The sequence below is a fragment of the Toxotes jaculatrix genome, chromosome 5 (genome assembly GCF_017976425.1).
Source record: "Toxotes jaculatrix isolate fToxJac2 chromosome 5, fToxJac2.pri, whole genome shotgun sequence".
In the NCBI taxonomy this organism is placed as follows: domain Eukaryota; kingdom Metazoa; phylum Chordata; class Actinopteri; family Toxotidae; genus Toxotes; species Toxotes jaculatrix.
Window position 1 is genome coordinate 2,414,253 of NC_054398.1, and position 25,126 is coordinate 2,439,378.

The window sequence follows — 25,126 nt, forward strand, 5'->3', positions numbered from 1 at the left end:
TTGGCTGGTATGGACATAAACAGGGTTTTATCTCCTGGGAGTGTTGGCATTCCACTCATTTCTCTCTGCTGCTGCCTTTTAGACACTTGTGCTCCTGCGACCAGAAGTTTCAAGCTTTTAATCTTGTGGGGTTTTCAGCTTGGCTGCTTTGAGGCCAGCGGTCCAGTAGTGTCGCTATGTTCCCTTGTTTTTCTTACTGTGTAGTAATAGTTTCAGTTTATGTTGTTTGGCTTTGCATGTCCTGCTCCCAGTTGGGTTAAATGTGTGTTATCTGGGTTTTGTTTTTGGTGTGTGTTATGTGTATGTATGCTTCAATTTATTTATTTATTTATTCCAGAGTCAAATCAGTCTTTAGTGTTACGGTGAAGAGCAAAACTTATGAATTTTTGCCACACCTGTCAGTTTTATATCACTGATGTGGAACGTGAGCTGGCAGTCATCTGGACGTTGGGCAACTTTGATCGGCATTTTAGATGAATGAATGAACCGATGAACCGGAAAAATGATCAACAGTATAATCAATAATTATAAGTATAATATATGATTATATGATTAATTATGATTCATCCTTTAATAACAGTAGGTTTGGGAGTTTTAATAGATGTTAATAGTAGAAATTGGGGCAGTAACTAATGTTTTCCTCACCCAGTAATCTGCAGACTTCATATTCATTATTCAACACATTCATTACAGTTACTCAGAGCCCAGAGCTTGTTTTTTTTTATCCATCAAACCGTCCAAAGCCTCGTGTATGACAAGAAGAAGGATCAAATCCTTTCAGCACCTGGAAACAGACGATTGTTGATTGTCAGCCTTGCGTTGTCATAGGCAGCTTGAGTCCTTCATTCTATTTAATAATAAATAAACTTTGAAAAGAGCCACAAGAATATTCTCTTTTCTTTGCTGTGACCAGTTTTTCTTTTCCTGCATGGAGCAGCATAAGGTTCCCAGACTTCCTGTAGCCTTGGGTTTAGCAAAGTAACGCACAATAGAAAGCAAAGATCAGTAAATAGATTTATGATAGTTTCAGTGTTTTTATTTCCTCCTCTGCTTCTTGTAACAGAAGAAGCTGCGTGTCGCTCTGAAAACTCTGTGTGCTAACATGCGTCAGACATGTAGCTGTTCACGTAAAGAAAGAACGGCTCTGAACGTGTTACAGTCACAGTACATTCGTTTTTCATGTTCCTTACTTTTGCTCCACGTTTACAGTCTCTCCCCCTTTTCCTCATCTTTTTTCAGCTTACCTCTCCACCTTGTCTGCATCCGTTTCTCTTCCCTTCCCCTTCATGTCTTCTCTCTTATCTCTTCACTAGCACCGACAGTCATTATACCTCTTTCACGTCTTTACCTCTATCCATCTTTACTTCTATCCATCAGTCTATATCCATCTTTTCGGCCTCTCTATTTTGTATCACTGGAAATATGTAGGAAGTCCTAAGCTTATGCACAAATGTGTTAATTCTGTGCAGTGTCGTGTGATAGAAGGTCTGAGTTCATTGAATATTAACCTACTAACTGTATTTCAAAAGTTAAAACATATGATTTATTCTAGTTTGAAATACAATTATTCCTCAGTATGAAAATGTTAATTTCCTTCTCTGTGTTCTAACCCTGTGATAATAATCTCTGAGTTTATTCAAATAACTTAATAATTAATAATTCCTTGTTGCAGTCATTACCATTGTTCAGACACACTGATATTAACATGAAAGAGGGAAAACAACAACAGAACATTTAAATTCATCTTCTCAGCCTGTTTTCTCTTTCTGCTTAAAGATAATACAATTCATTACTGGACACACATTTTTCCGATCGATTATCTGACACTGTCTCCTCTCTGTGTGTAATGAGTTGTTTATATGTCAATCTGAATAAATTCCTTAGTCATTGATGATAGTCAGGCCGATCCGTTTTTGTTTCTCTCTCTCTTTTTCTTTTTTTTCCACCATTTTCTTCCAACAGCGATTATAAAAACATTGGCTTCCATTGATGTGGGGGAAAAAAAAGCATTAAAATTAAAGGGACAATAAGCTTGGAATGGCTTAGGCTTCAGCAATTTTCAGTTTCTTTTCTCCAGTGTATAGTTCATCTTTAAACAGTCAAGATGATGTCTGTTTGTGTGTCCTCAGTTCGATGAGGGTGTGGTGGTGGTGGCGGTGGCGAGGTGTTGAGGAGAAGTCTAGGTGGGAGCTCGTCCCTATCAGGGATGGAATAATACGCTAAAGCCGCCTTTTTAATCTACAGTGTGTCCATACTGCATGATATGCAAAATAAATTATGAAGAGAAGGGGGGGAAAAAAAAGTATCTCGTGAATGACCTTGCAGGCTGGAGGGTTCGATATTTTCTCCCTCGCTGCTTAAAATTCTTGATATGCAAATGGGTGTCACAGTAATCCCTCGTCATTCGCCGGCTGGCAGTCCCCCACACATCCTCTCCTTCCAGTACTGTGCATGAACCCATTGTCAGTGGCCAAAGAGAACGTATCACTGAACGATGAAAGTGTTTTATATCCGAGGCAATGGATAAAATAACTGAAGCCACCACCAGTTTGTGAATATGAATGTTCTGTGGCGTTCGGGTCTGCTGACTGGGAGGACAGAGGAGAAAACATCATGACAGGACTATACATGCACCTTAAGGTGCTCATAGAAAATGAACAACAAAATATATATATATATATTCTATCTGTTCATTAGTTAGTGTCCTATTAGACAAACCTGTCATAGATCCACCATTATGCCGAGTTCAGGGTAAGGGCGATTTGAGAGTCATGTGTTCATCGTCAGCCAATTCATTGATCCATTTGTAAGTTAACTGAAAATTAATCTGCAGCTGTTTTGTTCCAGCAGTTCCAGCTTCTCGTTTGTGAGGATTGGCTGCTTTTTTCTCTTACGTCATAGTAAATTTATAATTTTTACATTTTGAGAATCGGGTTTGGTCAGCTTGAAATTCTGGAAGTAGTAACAAGCATTTTCACAGTTATTATGTGAACCAAAAAATTAGTAATTTAATCAAGAAAATAACAGACGCATTAAAAGGCAAATGGCACATAAACAAAAGCAGTAAAACCCCACAGCTGAGGAGCTGCAACAGAAGAATATTTGGTATTTTAGCGAGACAAATGATCGAAACATGATCATGTTTTCACCCAGGAGCAGTTAAAACACAGTGCATTTGTATTAATGGAGCACTCTGGCTAATTCCACCCCAGCAAAGAACTGCCCAGATCCTTCCTCTTTCCAGCCTTTCTAGTGTATGACATGACGGGCGAAGAACGTCCTCTCTGGTCTGTCCAATCACACCCGCTGACAACTTGTCTACTTCAGGGGCCCCCGGGAAGCCAACCAGGCAAGGCATGTCTTCCTGCTTGCCCGGCACTCCTCGCTCCTTATCCTCCCCAGCAGTTATTTAAAATACCTCCAATAAAGCATTATACTGGCCGTGGTAATAATGGTTATTCTTATTTACCAGATTGTGTGTGTGTGTGTGTGTGTGTGTGTGTGTGTGTGTGTGTGTGTGTGTGTGTGTGTGTGTGTGTGTGTGTGTGTGTGTGTGTGTGTGTGTGTGTGTGTTTGTGTGTGTGTTTGTGTGTGTGTGTGTGTGTGTGTGTGTGTGTGTGTGTGTGTGTGTGTGTGTGTTTGTGTTTGTGTTAGTGAGGGAGTGGGTGCTGGGTTATCATACAGTAGTTAATTATAATGGAGCATGAAGGCACACTATATGCATATTAGAACTGCTGAGAGTCTCATTTATTTGGGCTGAGGACGGGGAGACGTTGGCGGTGTCACATTAACACGCTGTGCATGACAACCCCCCCCCTTCCCCCTCCCCCCCTTTGAAATCACCGTGAACAGCTTAAGGTGCACCCTCATCACTTTGTCCGAATGTGATAAGACCTTTGTTTCTCACTTTGATCCATCTAGTCATGGACGGCTGAGTGTAGCCGGTGAAGGATGAGATGTTTGTGTAAAAGCTTCCAGTTTTCTGCAAAACTTCTGGTTGGCTCATGTCTATGTGGAGCTGTTCATACAAATCCAGTTACCTTCAACAGCTGATATCTCTGAGTTCCAGGAATAAAGGACAGCCACCTTTTTAAATTTTTTTATTTTTATTATTATTGCTTGGCAACCAGTTTATTCAGTGGGTTTTAAAAGGTTTTAATCAGTGTCCATGGTGGATTTTTTCTTCTTTCAAACAGACATTTTTTGTACCGTATCATCATTATTTCAAGGAAAACCTCGAACATAAGAATCTACTCACATTTTGTTCCCCTGACACATGTGCTGTGTTAAATCTTAGATATCTGTGTTTGTTGGGTTTCTCTGTGTAGTATCTATTATCTGGTAAACAAAGAGTATAGACAGTTAACTCCCAGTGCTGAGATGAGATGTCATCTCCACACTGGTTGAGGTTTGGGGGGCGGGGGTGAACTTTGGACAGAGGGTTGAAGGGTTAGAGAGGGCTTATGGAGGGGAGAAAGAGAACGGCTGAGGGAGGGATGAAGATAATGAGGAGAGAAATGGGAGGAAGAGGGAGGAGGACCAGTAGATGTGGTTTGGAATAAAGAAGTACAATATTGAGTTTAGAGTGCAGAGATAACTAATGAAGGGTGAAAGAGGGGTGAATGTTTAAGGATCAATGAGAGCGAGAAATGAGGGGTGAGAGACTTTAAGAGGTGCAATTCAGATAGTGAAATTAGAGGTGAGGGAATGGGAAGTGGGTAAGGTTAAGAGATAGAAAGATGAGGGAGATATAATATGAAGAAATAACAGTTGGGCAATCTTGTTGGCTCTGTGTGAAGGCGCTCGAAGCATCAGAGGAATCTTAATGCTTCTCTTAAAAAGATCATTTTGATTTATTACAAGTTGGGTTTGTTGGGTTCATATAATTTGTGAGAAGAAATGGAGAAAAACGTAATGCCACCTGAATAAGGTTTTTAGCTATGCTAGTGGCGCGGCTCAACAGATGGCAGTGTTGGTCCGTGGGTTGGTTTGTTAGTGCGTTGGACCACCACCTTTTTTTTAAAGTCCCAAATATCTCGACAAGTATTTGATGGATTGTCTTGAAATTTCGTGCGAACATTCGTGGTCCCTAGAGAATAAGTCCCACTGACCTTTTATGATCCCCTGACTTTTCCTCTAGTGCCACCAGCAGGTCAAAGTTCACACAGTTCCTGTGAAATATCTCTGCTTTTACTCGATGCATCAGCTGTGGGCTCCTTTGGAGCAGGGTTGACCCACTTCCATCCATCTCTCACACATTTCTACATACTGTACTCTCGCTTTCTGTCTTCACAGTAACCTTCCTCCATATCTCTACCCAGCAGACTCCCGTGTCTCAGAAGGAGGGTTTCCCTGCAAGCACCCTGTCAATTCCACCTGTCAATCAGAGTGCTTTAGAATAATGATTGGTTGTCATTTGTCCAGAGGGCTTGTCTTGTCAGTGAGGTTGAGATACCTCAGAATACAGTCTGCAGTTTGAAATGAACTCAGTGGGAGCTTGCCTCTTGTCCCATGAGCACACAGTAGAGGAAAAGTTCTTGTATGTGGATGGAGATGAATCCACGTTAGACTTTATACAAGTTTACACCAGCTGAGGTTGTACTTGCTCGGCAAACTTACCATTAAAATGGGTCGTCTGTGGCTTTGTTAGCTAGCTAAGTTTGCCAGAGGCCTGAGTTAGAATAGCGACTGATGTTTGGGGGCAGGGCCGCAGCAAACATTTATTATTTATTCATTTTTACAAAAGGTGTTGAAGAAAACACCTTGGGTTCTTCCCAATGGTGAGGAAGAACCCACGGTGGTGTGTTATTACCATTTTTTGTTAAGCGTCCAGTTGTAAACTGATCTGCCTGGTGGCCATATGCCAGAAGAAGACACTGTAAAAGAGATGCAAAGTTCTACATTTGCGCTTTTTCCCAGAAGAATAAATTCAGATGTAATCCCTTTGTAATCACCAACACTTTGATTAGTAACTGTAATTTAATTACGTTTTTTTTTTCTCAGTAACTGTAATAAATAACAGTTACTTTTAATTACACACACACAGTTGTGGGAAACGTGTAACTGGTTTCCCAAACACTGTTCTTGATCCACACATACTCTGACTGACACACACACACTGTCACACATCTCCTCTCCTCTCCCATCTCGTCTCTCCAGCCTGTCTGTGATGTGTCACCCTCTCCTCCGTCCCTGATGATTGATAGGCGCGAGGCCCTAATCTAAAGGAACATTTCTTCGTGCTGTCCGGCTGCTATCAGCCCAGCAGCTCCCATACACCCAGTGTGTGTGTGTGTGTGAGCCCATGGCAGGCCTGGCACTGGTGGTGGGACAGGACATTGGCATGCTGATTACCAGCCTATCAGATTCCCGGCCTCTCCTGCAGCCACTGTGCCACATCCTGCATACCGCTCACACAAAAATACACCAGTGCACATGTTTGTCCTTAACTTGCTGCAGTGCTGCTGTGTTTTAATGTAAAGATGCATGAAAAGCTGATGTAAGTGAGAAATATAATAAGCTCACTGTTAAGTACCTACAAATGTGTTACTATGATAAATTAAAACTATTTATACTTCAAATCATGAAGTATAAATACAATACCAATGACCGACCAGTGTCACAGGATTGTTTTTAATATGTGATTTTATAAATTTCATCCAAGAATAAGCTCACAACCTGTCAGATATGTTTGAGCTCCCTACAGTAATATTATAGGAAAATTACTCAGAGCCTGAAATAATAAAGTAAGTGAATTGATGTTTGATGTCTCAGTACTTGTTGATAGTGTTTCCCAAAGGCAGCCTGCTTTCATTTTTTTTTATTGAATAGTATCACACATCTCCTGCTGCCTCAGTGAAATACAGTCCAGACCGCAGGCATCTGGACACTTACACGGTTTTTGGTTCTTCAGGCTCTGAGCTTCAGCACGTTCAGTTTGAAATGCAATCATAGATACTGCATTAAAACTTTAATTTCTGTAGATTTGCACCAATATAGTAAGAATTGTATTTTAACACACAGAGACCTAAGTTTAGGGATTTATAAGTAATTGGACAGAAACACATGAAGTCAAATCAAATCATCATCTTGGGGCTGAGGTCAGGTGATCGTTGTTCGTCGGCTGAATCTGGGCACAGGAAGCTGCGTTCACCCTGTTGCTCTTGTGGTGAATCCTCCGAGTTAATGCTTATGAAGCCTTTTATTAACCACTGACAAGGAAACACATACGCCTACATCCTGCAGAGCATTCTCCACTGTGCAGTCACAAAGGGATTTTTTTTTAATGTGCAAATGATTTTGTAGTCATCCGCAAAACATGACACCTCCTTTTTTCCTTTTGACCTGTTTTAACATAAATCATCAGCAGCAGCAGCAGCAGGTTGGTGAACGTACATGCCTTCGAGCATTTTACCAACGTCGTCTTCAAAAACTGAAAGGTACTAAAGTTCAAGATTTTAAACCCTACTTTTGCTATCGTTTGGGGTGTTAGTGTTAAAAACTTCCCCTTCTTTTGCTTCAAGTTTAGTGACACCATGTTTAACCAGTAATGATAATCCTAATTTTAATCTTAACCATAAATTCAAGCTCTGAGCCCAAATTGATCCATTGCAGCAGTGAAGCAAAATCTCATGTTAGAGGATTTTTCTCACTTTCTTTTCCTGTCTCGGTGCCGCGACCATCTAGGGGAAAAGCCCTCACACATCTTGTGCTTTCTGCTCATTTTTCCCATCCTCGTAATATCTCTTTCTTATCATGTTCTGTCTCTTTCTCTCTGTGTCCTCCACAGTATCTCTCCCACACCAGTTTCCTTCCTTTATTAGACAACAATCACTTGTTTACCCAAGTCATAGGGGAGTCTGTGTGTCAACAGCAGCAATGGAAAAGAAATGCAAGCAATTTTTTGCCATCATGTAATTGTGGCTATAAAATCAGCTGTTGACAGTATGCACTGTAATAATCTACGTGTATTTATTTCCAGGAACTTTGACTCTAAATGAACCTTTCAGCATTGTGAACTGACTAAATTTAAAATAAAAGACTTACTGTACACAGGAGAACGTTTTGTGTTACAGCAGAATGTGTACAAATGAACCTGCTGTGTTCTGTAACTCTGGCGTACGGATTAGCTTGATTTCTTTTGGGTGACGCAGACAGATGTAGTGTTTTGAACATTATTGAGAACAGCTCAGCACCTTTTGGTTTGAGATTCAGCAGTGGGGGGAATATAAACCCAGATATGTGTTGTAGGTCAGAACAGAAATGGAAAAAAAAGCTGAATCATAAAATCCTCTGGTTTTCTTGCCAAAGCATTTTTTCCTGTTGCCAGTAAACGGACGTATCACAGAGAGATGCCTCAGCCAACAGTATTTGTGTGTTCTTTCACTAACCACAGACTTATATAAAAAAAGAATTTGTCGTGTTCTTTTGTTTTTTCACTTCACTCGCTGCTCTCTTCTTGCTCTTGTCTGTTTAACTGGTGAACCTCTAAATGACCCTGAGTGTGTCGAGCAAGTCTATCACACTAACTTTTCCACGTCTCCTACCCCAGCCCGCTCTGCCGATACCAGCCTGATTGAAATGTCCTTTTTCGTGGGAGCCAGAAGGAGTTGTTAAAGCAGACATGAATTAATGATTGAATTAATTATTGGAGTCACATACCGTACAATTAATTTTGTGGCTTTGCCTCAGTCTTTTTTCCTCTCCCCGTCTGTGTGTAGAGAATGTCAAGAAACATTTTCTAATTAATTTATGTGTGATTATCAGGGATAGTTTCTGGAAGGTCTCCACTTTCAATTTGTGACAGGCTACAGCAGAGGAGAGAGGGAAGGGTGGAAGAGATGGAGGTGTGGAGTGTGAACAAGGGAGGGCTGTGCTCGTGAAGTACGTGCCCTCTCAAACACACACGCACACACGCGCACACACACACACACACTCATTAAGGTGCACACACTGACACACAGCTCCACATTAGAATATCTTTCTCCTCGAGTCATGACTCTCCAGCTGGTGTTGACTTGCTTTGAACCTGAATATTGAAAATGAGTTTTTGGACTGTTTTCCCCTCAACATAAAGACGGACCATTTTTAATTTCTATCTGTTTTAAGAACGGTAACGTCGTCTTCCTATACACATACTACAGCTACATGAAAAACAGGCACATTGTTGGAAGTCGTCGTGCAAAAATAACAACTGTTAAATCAGCTTTACTGTTCTTCAACGGCTTTATGCTGACTTTAAAAAAAAAAAAAAAAAAAATCTTTTGGGACTATGCACAATATCAGCGACCAAGATAAGGGCCTTAAGGTGTATCCTGTTTCATTGCCTAATCTTGAAGATGGTTCCTGTGTCAAAATTTGGTTTTGGGGCCTCGTTACATTAGTACAGGTAGTGTTCTAATCATAAAAACTTCATGACCCTCTGTTGAATGTGCTCAGAATTTTTTTTTTTTTTTTTTTAAATTTTTTTTAAATAAATGTGGTATTTTTTCTTGAACGGTCAGGGGGCACCAACAGGGTCAGGACCTGAAACAAAACCACGGACTCCACATTTAGAGCCACAGAATTACCAGCTGTAACACCGAAGCTGGGCGACATTGTTTTAAAACGGCGTGCTGGGTGAACACTGTTTCCCTCCATCTGTCTTGTGCCTGGTTGGATAATGACTTACTCTCTCACACACATGCATACAGAGGCACATTTTTTTTTATCAGCAATAAATAAAACTCCCCACCAGCAGTCAGGTGATTGAACTCCAAAATGAAGTTTTTGCCTGTGAATGTCAGTATTCTTTGCATTTGTTTGTCTTCAGTCCTCAGTGAGGAGGAGGAGGTGGTGGAGGAGCAGATGGTGGAGGAGGAGGAGGAGGGCTCTTCTCATCAGCAGTAGCCCTGTCACTTGTTCTGTTTTCACCCCCTTCGTCCTCTGAACAGAAAAAATGCTTTTAGTTTTTTTTTTTCCCCCTCATTTTATCTTTCTTCGCATATTTGTGAATTTGCATGTTTGCTTCTTGCTCTTTTCTGGTGGTGTATGTATTTTGTAGATAAAAGTTCAGCAGTGCAGTTAAGAGAAATTAGTTGGGTAAACAGTGGTAAATGTCAATGATAAAGTTCTGTTGAAGCTCATCTGATTAGCAGGGCTACGCAGGTGTCTTATCTTGCCTGTGCAACAGAGGGTAAAATGGAAATGATTGCGTGGTCCTGAGCAGTAGATGTCTATCCCAGAAATGTCTATCTGCCGCTGAGCCGAGCCTGCTGGACTCCAGGGACCCAGGGGTGCTGTATGGAAGATCGCAGAGAGAGAGAGGAGAAAGAGAAAAGGAGGCTCAGTCAGGTCCTGCTTGTTGTTAGACTGAGGCCTTTTATCAGCCAGCTTTATAAAATAACGTAAGTGGTCATTAATGTGAAACGCTGGGTGGAAATTGTGACTGCAGATTTTAGACTTCTCGAGAGCTTCATCAAAATAAGGGGAAAAAAAAGGTGGTAAATTGAGCCATGTCTGATTGAACATTGAGAACAAATGTTATAAATATATAGTTTTAACAGGATAACACAGACAGAACCAAATTAACTGTCGAGTGTACTTTCTAAATTCTCAGTTCCATAAAGATCTTAAATGAGTCTTTTCAGACTCGTGCTCAGATTTGTGGATACTTACTGTAGAGTATGGTTTAGAATACATAAATCTTACCATCATAAATAAGGAGAAAAGACTGTGGAAAATCACCAAGAATCCATTTAAAGCCGCATTAGTCATTATTTAGTCAAATAACTGAAATGTGATTATTACCAATCAACCAACTGTGATGCTCTCTTGAGCTTTTTGGCCCGTTTTAGGTCATTGTGTTGTTTCTATGGCCTCATATTTATTGTATGGTCTGGTCCACATCTGATGGAAGTGAGTGAGTGTGCATATGGGCTCGAATAAGGTGATCATACAGTATGTCAGGGTCGTGTGTTGTTTGAAGTTCTTCTGGCCTCAGTGGCCAATCCTCTCTGTGGCCTGCTCTTGCATCTTATACAATAACTTCATTAACTCTACTTAACGTGTCAGCCAGGTTTCACATCAGTAGATACTTCTTGTGAATAGCAAACTCAAAGTTTTTTAGTCTCAAGCCGTCACCTCTAATCTGGTTTCTAATCTGGTTTCATTGATTGGTCTTCAGGTTTGCCAACATGTGACTCCAGTTAGCTTTTGTTGACGCCGTTATCTGACGGCTTAACGTACTTTTTTCATCCCTGTAACAATCCCACACTGTGAAGGTGTGAATGATGTATTCAGTAGGATCTCTGAATACAATGATTTGTGTGCTATCAGTTCAAATTCATTATTGTGACTTAGATGAGGATCTGACCATATTTTGCACTTTATTAGGAACACCATTAGTAAATTCTTACACTTGTCCCTTGTCCCTTGTCCCTGTCCTGACCGGTTAGGTTTGGTGGTACGTGGGTGTGTAGGAATTTGTGTCGTGTTTTGTGGCGAGTGAAGCAAAAGTCTGGAAAAAGAAAAGCTTGGTTTACTTTGCAGATAGAATTGGATTCAACATCATGTGTAAACATAGAACACACAATCCCATATTTTCTGGCATTAACACAACTACACTATTCTTCCCACGTTTCCCATGAGGACTAGAGTGAGAATAGGAATGGGAGGTGTTGGGATTTGTCATTCAGCAAAGGTTAAACCCCACCTATTAGTGCGGGGTCGGAGCAGCACGCAGATAAAGATTTCCTGTTGTGTGGTGTCAAAAAATCAATAGCTCTGCCGCGATGTGCTCATTTGATATCAACAATAGTCTTTTTAAAAATCAATTAGGCTGGATAGAGAAGAACATCAGTGTTGGGTTACACCTTTTCTTTTTTTTTTTTTTTTTACCCTTATTTCACATTGATATCCAGTAAGTCAGGCTATTTGTTGAGCGCGCTCATTCCTATTGGCCGACCAGCTGCTATGCCTTTATGCGTGGTTTTTGAGTGTGCGAGTCCTTGCTCACTAACAACAGACTTCAGCTCTCACCATGTGCATTTGGTTCAGCTAAACATGTCCATGAGTAACCTGATGTGTTAAATGATGAATTAGTAGAAATGACCTTACACATCAGTAACTGAGGCCTGGTTATCCATGGTGGCCTTTTCTCTGTCTCCTGTACACTGTTGTACAGTCTGTTATTTTTTAATTGTTTGGTATTTAAAATGACAGGAAATAGTGAAAATGACCCCAAGTTCCCAGATTTCACCTGATCACCAGATTTCTGACCTTGTTTTGAAAGTTTTGTCTGACCGACGGTCCAGAGCCAGAAGTCGTTCAAGTACAGTAACACAAATTAGAGAAGAGAAGGAAATCCTCACATTTGAAAAGAACGACAAATATTTGACATTTGAGAACATAGGGTAAATCATGTTAGGAATAGAAAATGAAAGTGGACCCAGGATAGTTCCATGTGTGGATCCACATTCTGGCACATATTAATAGTTTTATTATATATAATATTTACGAACCGTTGTTTCTAAAATAAAAAAGAAACCGGTTGAAAACAAACTGAAGCCCTAATAATCTCTACCATCTTCCTAACTAGCCGACAATACCAGAAAAATCAGCCTTTCTATCTTTGGGTAAGGGAACAGTTTTGGATTCTTCTCAAAGTTGTGGACAGTTTCCACTAAGTAGCGTGTATTAATAATGTGACATGTCAGTTAAGATAACAGCCCAGCTACACATTTAATTAATTTTCCTTCCAAGTTGTCTATACCTGGCAATGCAACAATTAATCTACCTGATTAAATATAGAATAACCCTCATATTATTTAAATAGGGCTGCATCATTCTTTTTGTGTATAGAATAAATCCTTAGCAATGTCATAAGGGTTGACGGTATCTTCACCATCACCTAAACTTTTGGTTTTATTTCCTTGAAATTTTCAGTTTATGTAATTTAACTTCCTAACTTTGTGTTTTATATGCTACCTTTTAAGCTTTATCTCTTTAAAACATGAAAGATAAACTCACCATTAAGGCGTGATGTGGTGTTACATTCTCTGACCTTTGCAGACTTGACCATGTCCAACCAATAAGTTCATCAAGGCTCCCATAAACTTTCCAGACTTTCCATCATTCACAAATTAATCAGCATTAAATCTTTTACAATATGTGATATAATCCCAGTTCCTGCCTCAGGCATTTTTTTCCAATCCTAGTTAAAACAGCTCATAAATATAAGTAATTATGAAATTTAAATTCTCTCCACAGTGGTAAAAATTCCTCTATATTATTATAAAAAAGAAAAAAATCTGGGACACACAGTGATAGTCTTTTTGTTAAGACGGCACCTGAACAGGTGAACCCAAGTGCAGACACAGGAATGAAGTTACAGAAGATAATTATTGCAGAGTATGGGGGAACGATGAGTTGCAGGGGACTGAGGCCTGTGCAGGGACAGTTCGGGGCCCGGGGATCAGGAGCTTGCTGGCCTGAAAGTCAGACATGGCAAATGTCACCCAGCAGTTCATACTGGCTTGAAGCCTCAGTGGGAGACATTTAGCATACGAGAAGTGCGTTCACGTGTTGCGCTCCCTCCCCTTACTTTGGCCTTTTCTGATTGGTTAGAAGAGTGAGGCTCACTCGGCTGTACAACAGGATGTCTCTGCAGTGCTGTCCTGCTCTGTTCCTGAGGACTGTCTGCCACCTTCAGCTCTGTGCTGTACTCTCTGTCTTTTCTAACCCCCGAACACCTACCTCCCTCCACGGCCCTACACACACACACACACACACACACACACACACACACACACACACACACACACACACACACACACTCTTCAGTTAATTGCGTTACTCATTTCATTAATGACAGACTGATTGTTTTATTGTGTTGGCTCATCAAAGAGGCCTGGATGCCCCAGTGGCTGCTGAAGCGTTTGTATTGATAAGCTTTGTGTGTGTGTGTGTGTAGCTGGTGACACGGTGTGTATATTGGTGTGATGGTGTGTACCGGTTGGACACTGTGTGTGTGTTTGGCAATGTGTCAAGTCAATTTTATTTCTATAATTTATAATATAATGCCAAATCATCAGCATTTCTCCCATGAGCCAACACTTATACACAGTGGTGAGGAAAAACTCCCTTAAACAGGTAGAAAGCTTGAACAGGTGTTTGTGTGTGTGAGAGAGACAGAGGAGGATTCAGTGTGTTAACATGCACTTCACTAACCAGGTAAGAGAAATTGGGTCGTGCAGGTAACTGATGAACGTGCTTGCATGGACTGCGGTCCAAAGTCTGAGACCACCAGGCAGGATGCTGAGATTTTACATTTGTTTCAAATGTAATGCACATTTTTTCACGACAGACGAAAACATCGGCTTCAAGTTTTGAGTGAGAAGTTGAATCTGTTGAGAATATATCAGCTGGGTTTCATGTTCTGTGATATCGTTCTCTGTCCTGTTGGTCTCCTTACATACACCCTTCTGTTACTGCCACAAGTCTCAAACTTGGATTCATCAGTAAATAGGACCTTTTTTTTTTTCTTCAGTCATCCTCTGTGAAACTCTGGCATTTCTCAGCTCATCCCAGACGTTTGAGTGATGAAGTTTCTTTTCCATCTCTCATTACCATGCATCGATCTTCTGATGGCGCGGTCACTTTTGATCTGCCTGGTCTTTATTTGGTTACATCTGATCCAGTTCTGCAAAATGTTTTAGAGTCCATTCACTGCTCCCTTAGAAACCTTCAGCCCAGCCACGATTCGATGCGGACAAAACCCTTCTTTGCTTAGAACAACAGTCTGACGTCTGACGCCGTTTTTCCCTCTATCACAGTGCAGCCTGACAGTGCAGTGAGAGAGAGGCAGAGAGAACAGAGCCTCCTTTTCATTGCCCAAAGTGTCTGAATTTAATAAATGATCAGATGTTCAGTGGTGGAAACCCTCTCATTTAGACTTCTAACAGGCCTCTTTGTGACTTATTTTAAACATGAGCACACATCGCTCTGTGTAATCATCTCTCCTTTCTTTTCCATCCAGCCACTTTCCCTTTCTGTCCTGCTCTCTGTCTTCTTTCATGCACACGTGTAAAACCGGTTTTGATCAGTGAGTAGACGTGGCTGAGAAGTTTGCGTTCTTGGGAGAGATCTACCTGCGGTAATCAGGTTTCTCTAATCCGCTACCCTGAAACCAGGTTTCCTGGTTAGGTGACAGTTAGGAAATCAGCTTACTGGAGAAAGCTGACGGTAACCTGGTTACTCAGGTGCGTGTAAATGCAGTCATTGTTAGGTAGCGTGCATGTCAGAGCTAAATCAGTGAGGCTGTGTGGATACTGTGGAGCTGGTTGCTATTGATAACAAGCCCATCCAGGCCTGTGTTCTTTGGGATGGGTCATCTAGACAGAAAGAATGATGTGTGTGTGTGTGTGTGTGTGTGTGTGTGTGTGTGTGTGTGTGTGTGTGTGTGTGTACAGCAGTGATGGGGGCAGTATCATACAGAGCAGCGATGGTAGTAGCAGCCAGTGCAGCCATATTGATAAGGAGCACTGGGTTATTATGCAGGTCTGTGGTGGGCAGGAGGGGTAATTAACAGGGATTAGGATTGTTGGAGGCCTCATGTTACCCCAGCGAACACAGTTAACCTGCTGGGATTAGCAAACTGCACTCATTAGCGGAGGTGCACTGATAGCACTTTCTCTCTACCAACATGAGAAGGCAGTGCTTCATTAAACCGACTCCCTGACAGCTACTCATTCAGCTACGCTCCATCATTTGCATTTTCAGATATGTACATTTTCTTACATTTCCTAATCAGATCGTCAATAATAATAACATTAATAATAACCCAGAAAATAAGCTTGATAATGTTGGCCTGCAGGGCTGTAACTGTTTTAAACAGACTGGGAGCCTACAGCCAGGTGGCTGGCAGTGTGTTAGCATGCTAATGTTTACATTTAGCATATAATACAAAGCACATGTGAGGGTGATGGGAGTGTCATAGTTTTTAGCAGTGGTTATTTAAGTATTTAGTCATAAACTAAAGTATTGGACAAATTAAAAATGCGACCTAATAGAGGCACTAATTAAAAAGTTGTTGAATTTATCTCCTGGACTTGTTGATTTCAGGATTTCCGTGTGAACATAGGTAGCTTCATCCCAGCGGATGACGAGCTAACAGGTGACTTCAGATGTGTTGTTGTGGTAATGTTACAGTTGGCAGGCAGGTGGATTTTAAAAAGGTAGCAGACAGCTTTACCTTTATCTATGATTTTTCTAACTGCGGTGTTGAATCCAAAATGCTCCGGCACATTATTTCTCTGATGGGTTTGTGTCATGATAATCGGAGTGACTGTTAACAAACGCCTCCCGCTGGAGCACAATGCTCATACACATCGAACATTTTGAATTTGAACACATCTTCAATTGAATCTCTAATTTTCTTTCACATTCCCACACCAGTATAAATTTTTGAATACAAATACAAACTCTAGAGCATGTTTATCTTCTAAGTGACGTTGATTTGAACTAGCATTGATCTGGATGGTACCAATGCTGCTCCTTTCATTATACACTCCATTCATGGAGTTAACACACTTCTCTCTCTGTCATTTATTAAGTATTTTTCCACTCAGCTGTTTTTCTACTCAGACAGTACTTAAGAATTCTTAATGGAAACTCTAAAAAATAAACAGGAATATTACAAAACATGGTTAAGGAGGAAAGGTCGTCATAAAAATGGATGTGACAGTGCTGCCAAAAAAAACAAAAAAAAAACAGATTTTAATTGTCCAGAGAAGACTCCCTGAAAACTTCTGCATTTTCAGGTTGACCTCACCTCGACCGTGCCACAACAACAAACGACCCATTTGATTTACCTAAAGGTGTTCTTAACATGATGAGGATATGGAGCAACATGAAAGGAACAGGATAACGTCTTCTACCATAATGTCTGACAAACTAAATGCTCGGGTCAGACTTGTTTATAAGTTAATATCTGTGTTGGCTCTCTGAGGTCAAATCCTCACACTGTTTCACAATGAGGGTCAATGGAGCTGGTCAGGCTGATAAGAGGCCCATGTGGTGAGGATTGGCCAATGGCACGGAGGCAGACTGGACATTGATGGAGTGCTGAGATAAGGAGGGTCAGAGTGGCCAAACTGAGGCCCCATAGGACGATAGGAGATAGGATACTGGTTGGGCCAACGCTGGACTTCAGACTCTGCAGCCAGCAGGTTACACTGTCTGAGGAGTCATGTTTGGGTTGGAGCTTGACCTCCGACTGAAATCTGACGCTGACCCAAACTCGAAGCTGGAACATGTGTACGCAAACCCCTACAGAATCCCACAGTTTTCATGTGTTAGCAGGCCTGACCCCAACAACCCATATATATATATCCCCTTTTAATTTGCCGCATTCAAACAAAGAAGTGAAACTGGGTTTTTTCTTCAACAATATTTGTGAAATCAAGCCCCATTCAATTAAAAATTCAACCCAACCTGACCCCAGCACAGTAGGTCAGGTCAGCTCCTATTGCACCTGGCTTCAGTGTCACACTCTAACGTGCACCGGGGCAAGAGAATGAAAAAGTAGGGCCGGTTACAGTGTGACATATACCATGACAGGCACACAAGCTGTGCTGGCACCTGTTTGAAAAAACACGGTGTTGATCGTGATAAAACTGAAACTCTCAGGTCAACTAGTCCAGTAAAATATGATCACTGTGAGTCTGTCATTATACTTTTCATTATACACTAAACTTTGAACTGTGAATTAAGAGAAGCTGAGCACTTCCTGTGTGACCGTGCCACAGCAGCCTGTTAAAAACTAATTTTATTAAAAATAATGTCTACTTCTCACCTCCCTGCTTCCCTCCCGCTTTCCTCCCTCAAACCACGCTCCTTCCTGCTCCCTCCTCCTCCCCTCCATAACCCCAACCCCACCACCACCACCAGCACCACCACTTCCCTCACCCCCCCACCGGCTGTGGGAAAGCCATTTTATCAGCGTCTGTCCGTTGTTCTCTGGTGGGGATAGATACAGAGAAGATAGATGAGTGTTTTGACATGGAGAGTGTTAGACAAACACTCTTATCAGGACCGCCACTTTAGACCGACCCCCCGAAACAGTCGCCTGAACCATGGACGAGGCGAGGAGGGGTGTAGCGTAGGAGGTGGGAGGAAAGGAGGCGAGATTTTGTATGTGTTTTGATCAGAGAGAGAGAGAGAGAGAGAGATGTAGATGTTCATAGAGAGAAAGCTTTTTCAGAAACAGAGCCTGAGGCTGCTCATGCAGCTGGAGTCCGTCCCATCCATGTCCGTCACCGAAGTTCCCACTGAAACACTCATTAGTGCTGCTCAGACTTGCTACTTGCTCTCCTCTCCTCAGATTTGCAGAAACTTTTCCAAACTACAGACGGCTGCTCCTCCTGCACTCCGAGCTGTCTTAAGTTTTGAAATAAATGGATCAGTCCTCCGTGCCTCCTGGCTATCTGGCTCTATCTGGGCTGCAGCAGGCTCAGACCACAGCCGTCACTGCCATCCTTCTACAGTTATCACTTTGAGGAAGTACACAAGAAGTTTCCCTGTTTGAACCAGGCAGGACGGAAAGTGCTCAGCTTGTGTTAAACTCCCCCTGCTGTTGGCCCGCTGTTTTTGTTCCGTGGCCTGAGCCGCTGCGAGGGTTCAGGTCAAGTTCAAGCCACATGATGATTTGGCTGATTGTTTTTTAAAATGTTTTTTAACCTGTCACATGGCCTCTGCTAAAGGCTGGGATGTTACGGTCATGTTTCGATCAGTTGAGGTTTTGAAGGCTAAAACTGATGGTCTGATTGTTATTTCTACAAATACTCAACATCTTTAAATGTTGCACAAAATTACGACACATCTACAGTCCTCAGAGAAGCTTCTCTAGCAAAATTTGATCAGTAAAAGTGAGTTCAGACTGAAGATAAACAGAAAATGAAAAATGATATGAACGCTTACAAATGTTGAGATAAAGACTGTAACTTGTGAAACGGTTTCTTTATCATATTTATCACTGATGACACTGCCTGGATGATTCCAGCTGTTTAATGATAAGGTCATTATCGCCGCGGCACATTAACGTGCTGATGCATCTGTGCAATCTGGCTTATTTCATCCTCCCTGATGTTAACCGCTCCTCTCTTCTCTCCTCCCCCCAGATGACCTGGAGTTAAGCGAAGAAGGCGGTGACAGCAGGGTGGTGGCTGGCAGGGACCTCCATCCAGACACAACATGGGGACCTTACCCAGGAGTCCTCCAATCAGAGGGCAGCACAGAGGATCAGGAGACAGAGGTAAAAGAGTCTGTTACAGTGTCCTTGTTGATTCATTCTCATAGAGGATCTCTTTAATTGGAATGATGCACAGACTTCAGCCTGCAGTCACGCCGCTGAATCATGAGCATAATAAAAAAAAAAACTGGTTGAATTCTGATCTTAAATTTAACAGAATGTTTTGATGGTTGTCCAATCAAATCAATTTACTGTATTTACTTTAGGCCACAAACTCAAAAGCATTAGTGCAGTTAGTTGTTTGTCCCTGTTTATGGTGTCCTTTCCTTTTGCAATGCAGTTCATATCAGGTCTTACATGTGAATCCACTTAACATAGTCATTTATATTATTTTCCATTATAAATCCTCTGAGTCTTTTTAACGAAGACCAAACAGAGTTGTCATAAACACAAGACCAGATGATCAGATCAGATGTGATGGTTTACTGCTTTTACTGTTTTACCTCTGATATTCAGTTTACACTGTAAATCGAATGTCTTTGAGTTTTGGACTGTTGGTTGACGAAATTGGAGATTTTATCCCGGGCTCTTGGGAATTTAGTGATATTTTTCACCCATTTCTGACATTTAATGGACTAAACAATTATTTGACTGGTCGAAAAAAACAGTTAGACAAACTAATAAATGTAATAAGAGTGACATTGTGAGGCCTGTCTTATAGTGATGAGGTGAGAGTGAGCCATATTGTTTAATCACAGGTCTGAACAGAGACCTGAAGGGTTTTTGTTTGGAAAGGTCAAAGGTCAGAGGTCGGATGGTCGACGAACAAAGCCAGACAATGAATAAACACCTTATCACATATGAGCGTTGGACAGTGGTTGGAAATGAAAACAGCTTTGTGTGTCTTTATATATGTGTGTGTGTGTGTGTGTGTTCCTTGGGAACAGTGTGTGGGACCGGATGGAGCCCTATCAGCGGCTGGGTGCGTGCATCATGTGCAAGTCCATCTAATCATATGATACTGATGCTGGGAGAGGCTTCCTGGCACGGAGCACAAACTCTTACAAGCTAACGGACGCGCTCACGCATGCAGGGTCATTCACACACAGACATTACCGCTTAATTTTTGGAGTCGGCTTGCTTTACCTGGCTTGCTCGTCTTAGCTCGATAAATTTTAGTCCAGCTCAGCCCAGTCTGAGAAGTCCACATCTGTCCAGTTCATATCCGGTTAGCTAAAAGTCCACGCAGTTCAAATAAAGCCAGATGGAGTTTATACCACAAAACCAGGCCTGTTCCCATCAATACTCTCTCCACACCTCTTCTCCTCCTCTCCTCCGCTCCTCCTCTCTTCCTCTCCTCCCATCCCTCCCCAGACTCCTGCTCTTTCCTCTCTCCTCTCCTGTTCCACACTCTCCCCTCTTCTCCTCCTCCTCTCCTCCCTGCCCTCCCCAGACGTCCGCCTGCCTTTTATCTCCACATGGCGCCATCCTCCTGGACAACAAACCCCAGTGATTGATTCCTGCTTGATAGGCTCTCATTTCTAAGATTTCGTTTATTATCAGTGAGGTTCTGAGTGTACAGATAGATGTCTGTATGCGTGCGCGTGTGTGTGTGTGTGTGTGTGTGTGTGTGTGTGTGTGTGTGTGTGTGTGTGTGTGTGTGTGTGTGTGTGTGTGTGTGTGTGTGTGTGTGTGTGTGTGTGTGTGTGTGCGAGCACTCAGTCACACACAGACTCACTCACCCATCACCTTTTGTTCTTCCCCTCCCTTCCACTGCCCATACCGTCCTATTCCTCCTCTAAACTGTAAAGTCCATTTTTGTTCTTTTGAGGGCTTTGCATTCATATGGAAAGCATCTCGTTCTGACTCTTAATACCCATTTTGTCTCTTCTTCCTCATTTTCTGTCCCCCCTCCCCCTCCGTCCTCCCCTCCTATCTTGGACTGAAGGAGTGAGGAGACGGACCTTCAGTATCTACTGGAGATAGTGGCTGTAATCTCACATTCCTCCTGTGTTTCTCCCCCTGTCACTCCACATCCTCCCCCTCCTCTATCCATCCCTCCATCCCTCCATGCCTCCCTCCCCTGTGGGTCGGCAGGGGTCAGGGCTATCCTCCTCAGTGTGCTGGAGAGTGAAATCAGCTCATCTCCTGCTGCTCCACTGCAGCGTGAGCCATCACACTGCATTCCTGCAGTAAATGACCATGGATGTAAAGAAACTCACTGTCCAACAGCTTTTCATCTGAATACGAGAATGATGGAATGTAAAAAAGCACCGTTTGCATTCAGGAAAAGATGAGTGTTATTTAAATAGTAAAGGTAAAGGGTAGCAAAGCAGTCATTTAGCTAGCCAGTGTCGTACCTGTAGGCTGTCCATTACAATGATCTGATCTACTGGACTTCAGGATGGCCCAGTGGAGCAGCTGGGGGCTGGGACTGGGGGCTGGGACTGGGGTTAGGGGTAGGATTACAGTCAGTGTTTCACCCAGATAAATGTTCTGTCCCTGTTCCACACTGCATACTAACTGTATACAGTGCTGTACTAATCCTTCAGTACTGTCACCGGACAAGAACATCGACATTCAGCGAAATCCCTGCTGTATGAAAGTAGCTACACACACATCCACCACCACAACTTAAATATATGTATGGTGTGTAAAGTACACTACCACAAACTCAGGTGTAAATGCACACACACAAATGAAAGAAAGAAAAGCATAGCACAAAGATCCACACACACTTTTAGATGTCATGAAAAGAAATGTCCCTATTTTTGATTGATTAGCAATGAAAAATATTACATCTATATTTCTGTAGGGGTAATCAATCCTGATCCTGTTTCTCATCAGTTGTTTTGTAACTTTTAACTTTTCTTCAGACACCTTTAGTATAATGTCAGGGAAAACAGATCTGCCGTCCCTGCTTTGGACATCCTTCCTTCTACCTTATACCACCTGTCCTCCTCAGTCCTCAGCCTCACTGGGCTCTGTGAAGTCCTCAGGTCTCGTCCCCAGTCTCATCATATCCATATTAAGCCTGTACAGATTGGGTACCAGTTTAATATAAGACCTAACCAGTAACAGAACTAGACTGGGAAGCATTTAGGATGTACCACGCACACACACACGTACACACAGAGACATATCAAGTGCAGTGACTTTTATTATTTGATCTGAAACTATATAAAACTATATATTTGATGTCTTAGCTTGTGTGTGTCGTCATGTGGTTGTTGGCGAGTTTGTCAGCTGTGAGAAACCGGGGTGGGGCAGAGAGAATGGGAGAGAGAGAGGCAGATGAGATCCAGTCCTCGCTCTCCCTCCAACAGATCTCCTTCATTAGATTAGCGGCGTGTTAACTGGCCTGTGTCATATGGAAATCCTGTCATTTGCATCTCTTGAGAAAGAGGCGTAAAACCATTTATCTATTTAAATATATTCTGGCTGATATGGCTGTTGGACTTTAGAACAGGGTATAATAATGTTTACTGATCAACTGATCAGCTGGCTGCTGATTCCTCACAGTTTTTGGTTCAGTGAACAACCAAGTCCTCCTCTGCGAGCCTCCCGTGGCAACCCAGGAGCGAGCATGCTACTGTTGCTATTCTGATTGGATCGTACATAACAAATCTGATATTATATCTCCTCTCCTTCTGATTGGATCCTACTTTAATTAACTGATAGTGCGAGTGCATGTTATTGGACTGAAGTTGCAGATTTGTTGTAAAAATTTCAGCTCAGATGTGGGATGAAGCGAGAGCGAGCGATGATGCTGAGGTGCGTGCAGACCCTACAGTTTGTTGCATCTGTTGCGTCTTTCCAAGGGACACGTGTCCTAAGCCCTGTCACTGTACCACAGGAGAAACTCCACTTACAGCATCGTCCCTATTGTTCTCCCTCCTTCAGCAGCACCCAGCAGCTCACCCCACCCGAATCCTGTCTTTCGTAGAAAGGCAGCCTGGAGGCACGATCCTAGAAGGAGAGTAGGGGAGTTCAAAGCGTTATCACGCGCCAAACGTCTTTTCATCATGTTTTAGAAACAAGCGTTCGCACTAATCCCCCAATAATCTCTCCAGGAGAACTGGGGCGATAAGGCGCGCCACCCACGGCTTTTCAAACACTTTTTGGGTAGTCTCTTCTCACTCTCTATCTCTCCTCCTCTCTGCCTCCTTTTCTCTCTTCTCCACTTCCTCCTTCCCTCGCTCCCCTGGAAGGACGAGTGAAGGTGATCACCGTCTCCTCCTTATTCCGTTTTTTTTTTTTTTTTTTTTGCATTGACTCTGATCTGGTTTGTTTACAACTGGATTCTGATCTTTATATTTTATCTGGATTCATCAACAGTGTTTCTCTGCCTCTCTGTTCTCTCTCTCCTCCGCCCATCAAATTAGAATATTAATTAAAATGGTGCTTCAACAGAAGATGACAAATTGATGATTACGGTGAGTGTTGAGACACCTTCTGTGATGCCCCCCAGAAGAACGTGATTCATAAGGAACCTTCTTAAAAAGGAAAGGAAGAGAGCGGGAACAAGAGTTTCTACCTTTTAAGACACATTTAAAAAAAAAAAAAAAATCGAAGCTCTTATAATTTGTGTTTTTATTATTTAAAGATCAAAATCCCTCTTCTGTCTTCCTGTAAAATGGCATCCTGAGGCATGTTGGGGCGACCTAACCTTTCTCATCATATCAAACCACACTTGTCTTTGCTCATGGGGTTGTAGTAGCTAGCAGAGCAGTATCATGGGTCAGAGATGTGTGTAAGAAGTTCATGTGGTAAAAAACTTTGTTTACACTGTTAAAAGTGCCCTGTTTTTGTTTTGTTTTTTTAAATTTTCCACATTGTGTTTTTACATCGCAGGTGAGGAACTTGAGATGAAGCATACTGACGACTTAACACACGATCTCACACGTTTTGCGTGACTTGAAAATACGTCCGATTATGAAAGCTAAAGATTCTCTAATTGATATTTCACTGCGATTTCAAACATAGACTCAGAATGTTGACCCTGTGCATCGTGGCCGTAAGGAGAGCCGGCTTTTATCTGTGCTGATTGAATCAGTGTGTGCTCCATATAGGCTACCTCTGCTTTCACCTGTCGTCTGACTCGCCCACATCATGACAGTAGCTTTCTGTCTCTTAGTCTGTCTATCTGGCCCTGACAGAAGAGCCTATCACCCTGAGAGAGGGAGAGAGGAGGAATGATTAGAGAGAGAGAGGAGAGAAAACCGCCAGGAAAGATAAAATACTGATAGACAGAAATGCAGCGAGCCAGGCCAGGAAGGCGGAGGAATAAGAGACCTGAGACGCGAGAAAGGAGGGATAGGTCCATCGCCTGAAACAAAACATGAGAGACAAAAAGAAATATGAGAGAAAAAGGAGAACAGCTAGAGAGGTGAAGCAGACATGGAGGAGGAGGGCTAAAGGAGACAAAGGGAGGAGGTGTTCATCACTCAGTGGCAATGACTGGTTGGTATCTGCATCTCCCTGTCATCTGCAGCAGCTTCTGCAGGGTGGAGGAGGAAGGGAAGAGGAGGAGGTGTAAGGGAGGAGAAGAGGAAAACCTCTATCCTCTCTATCTCTGAGCCTCATCTCCGGCAGTTCAGGAGCCCGCTTTCCAAGAGTGCCTCATTTTCAAATCTCTTATCTCGGCCCCCGTTTTAAGTATTGCAGTTTTATATTTTTACATGTCATTTGCATGCAGCTCATCAAACCTGGCTCCCTCCTTTTTTTTTTTTTTTGCCTTCTTCTTCTCGGAGGTGTGCACCGATATGTGCCGCTGTGCGTGAGCGCGCCTGCATGAGGGAAAAAGGTTTCACTCCACCACCGAGCCATAGCCATGTACTGTATTGATGATATTTGTACCTCATGAGTGGAATATACAGTGTAAAATAGTATCATGTC

General features: G+C 42.3%; 1 protein-coding gene across 1 annotated transcript in view; it reads left to right on the forward strand.

The window, feature by feature from the left end:
• The window catches only part of zfpm1 (zinc finger protein, FOG family member 1), an 88,295-nt gene that overhangs the window by 46,167 nt on the left and 17,002 nt on the right, over window positions 1–25,126 (forward strand). Inside the window, exon 4 of the mRNA XM_041038628.1 lies at window positions 19,158–19,291. Coding sequence (XP_040894562.1) covers window positions 19,158–19,291 — 134 coding nt within the window. The remainder of the gene's footprint in view (window positions 1–19,157; window positions 19,292–25,126) is intronic.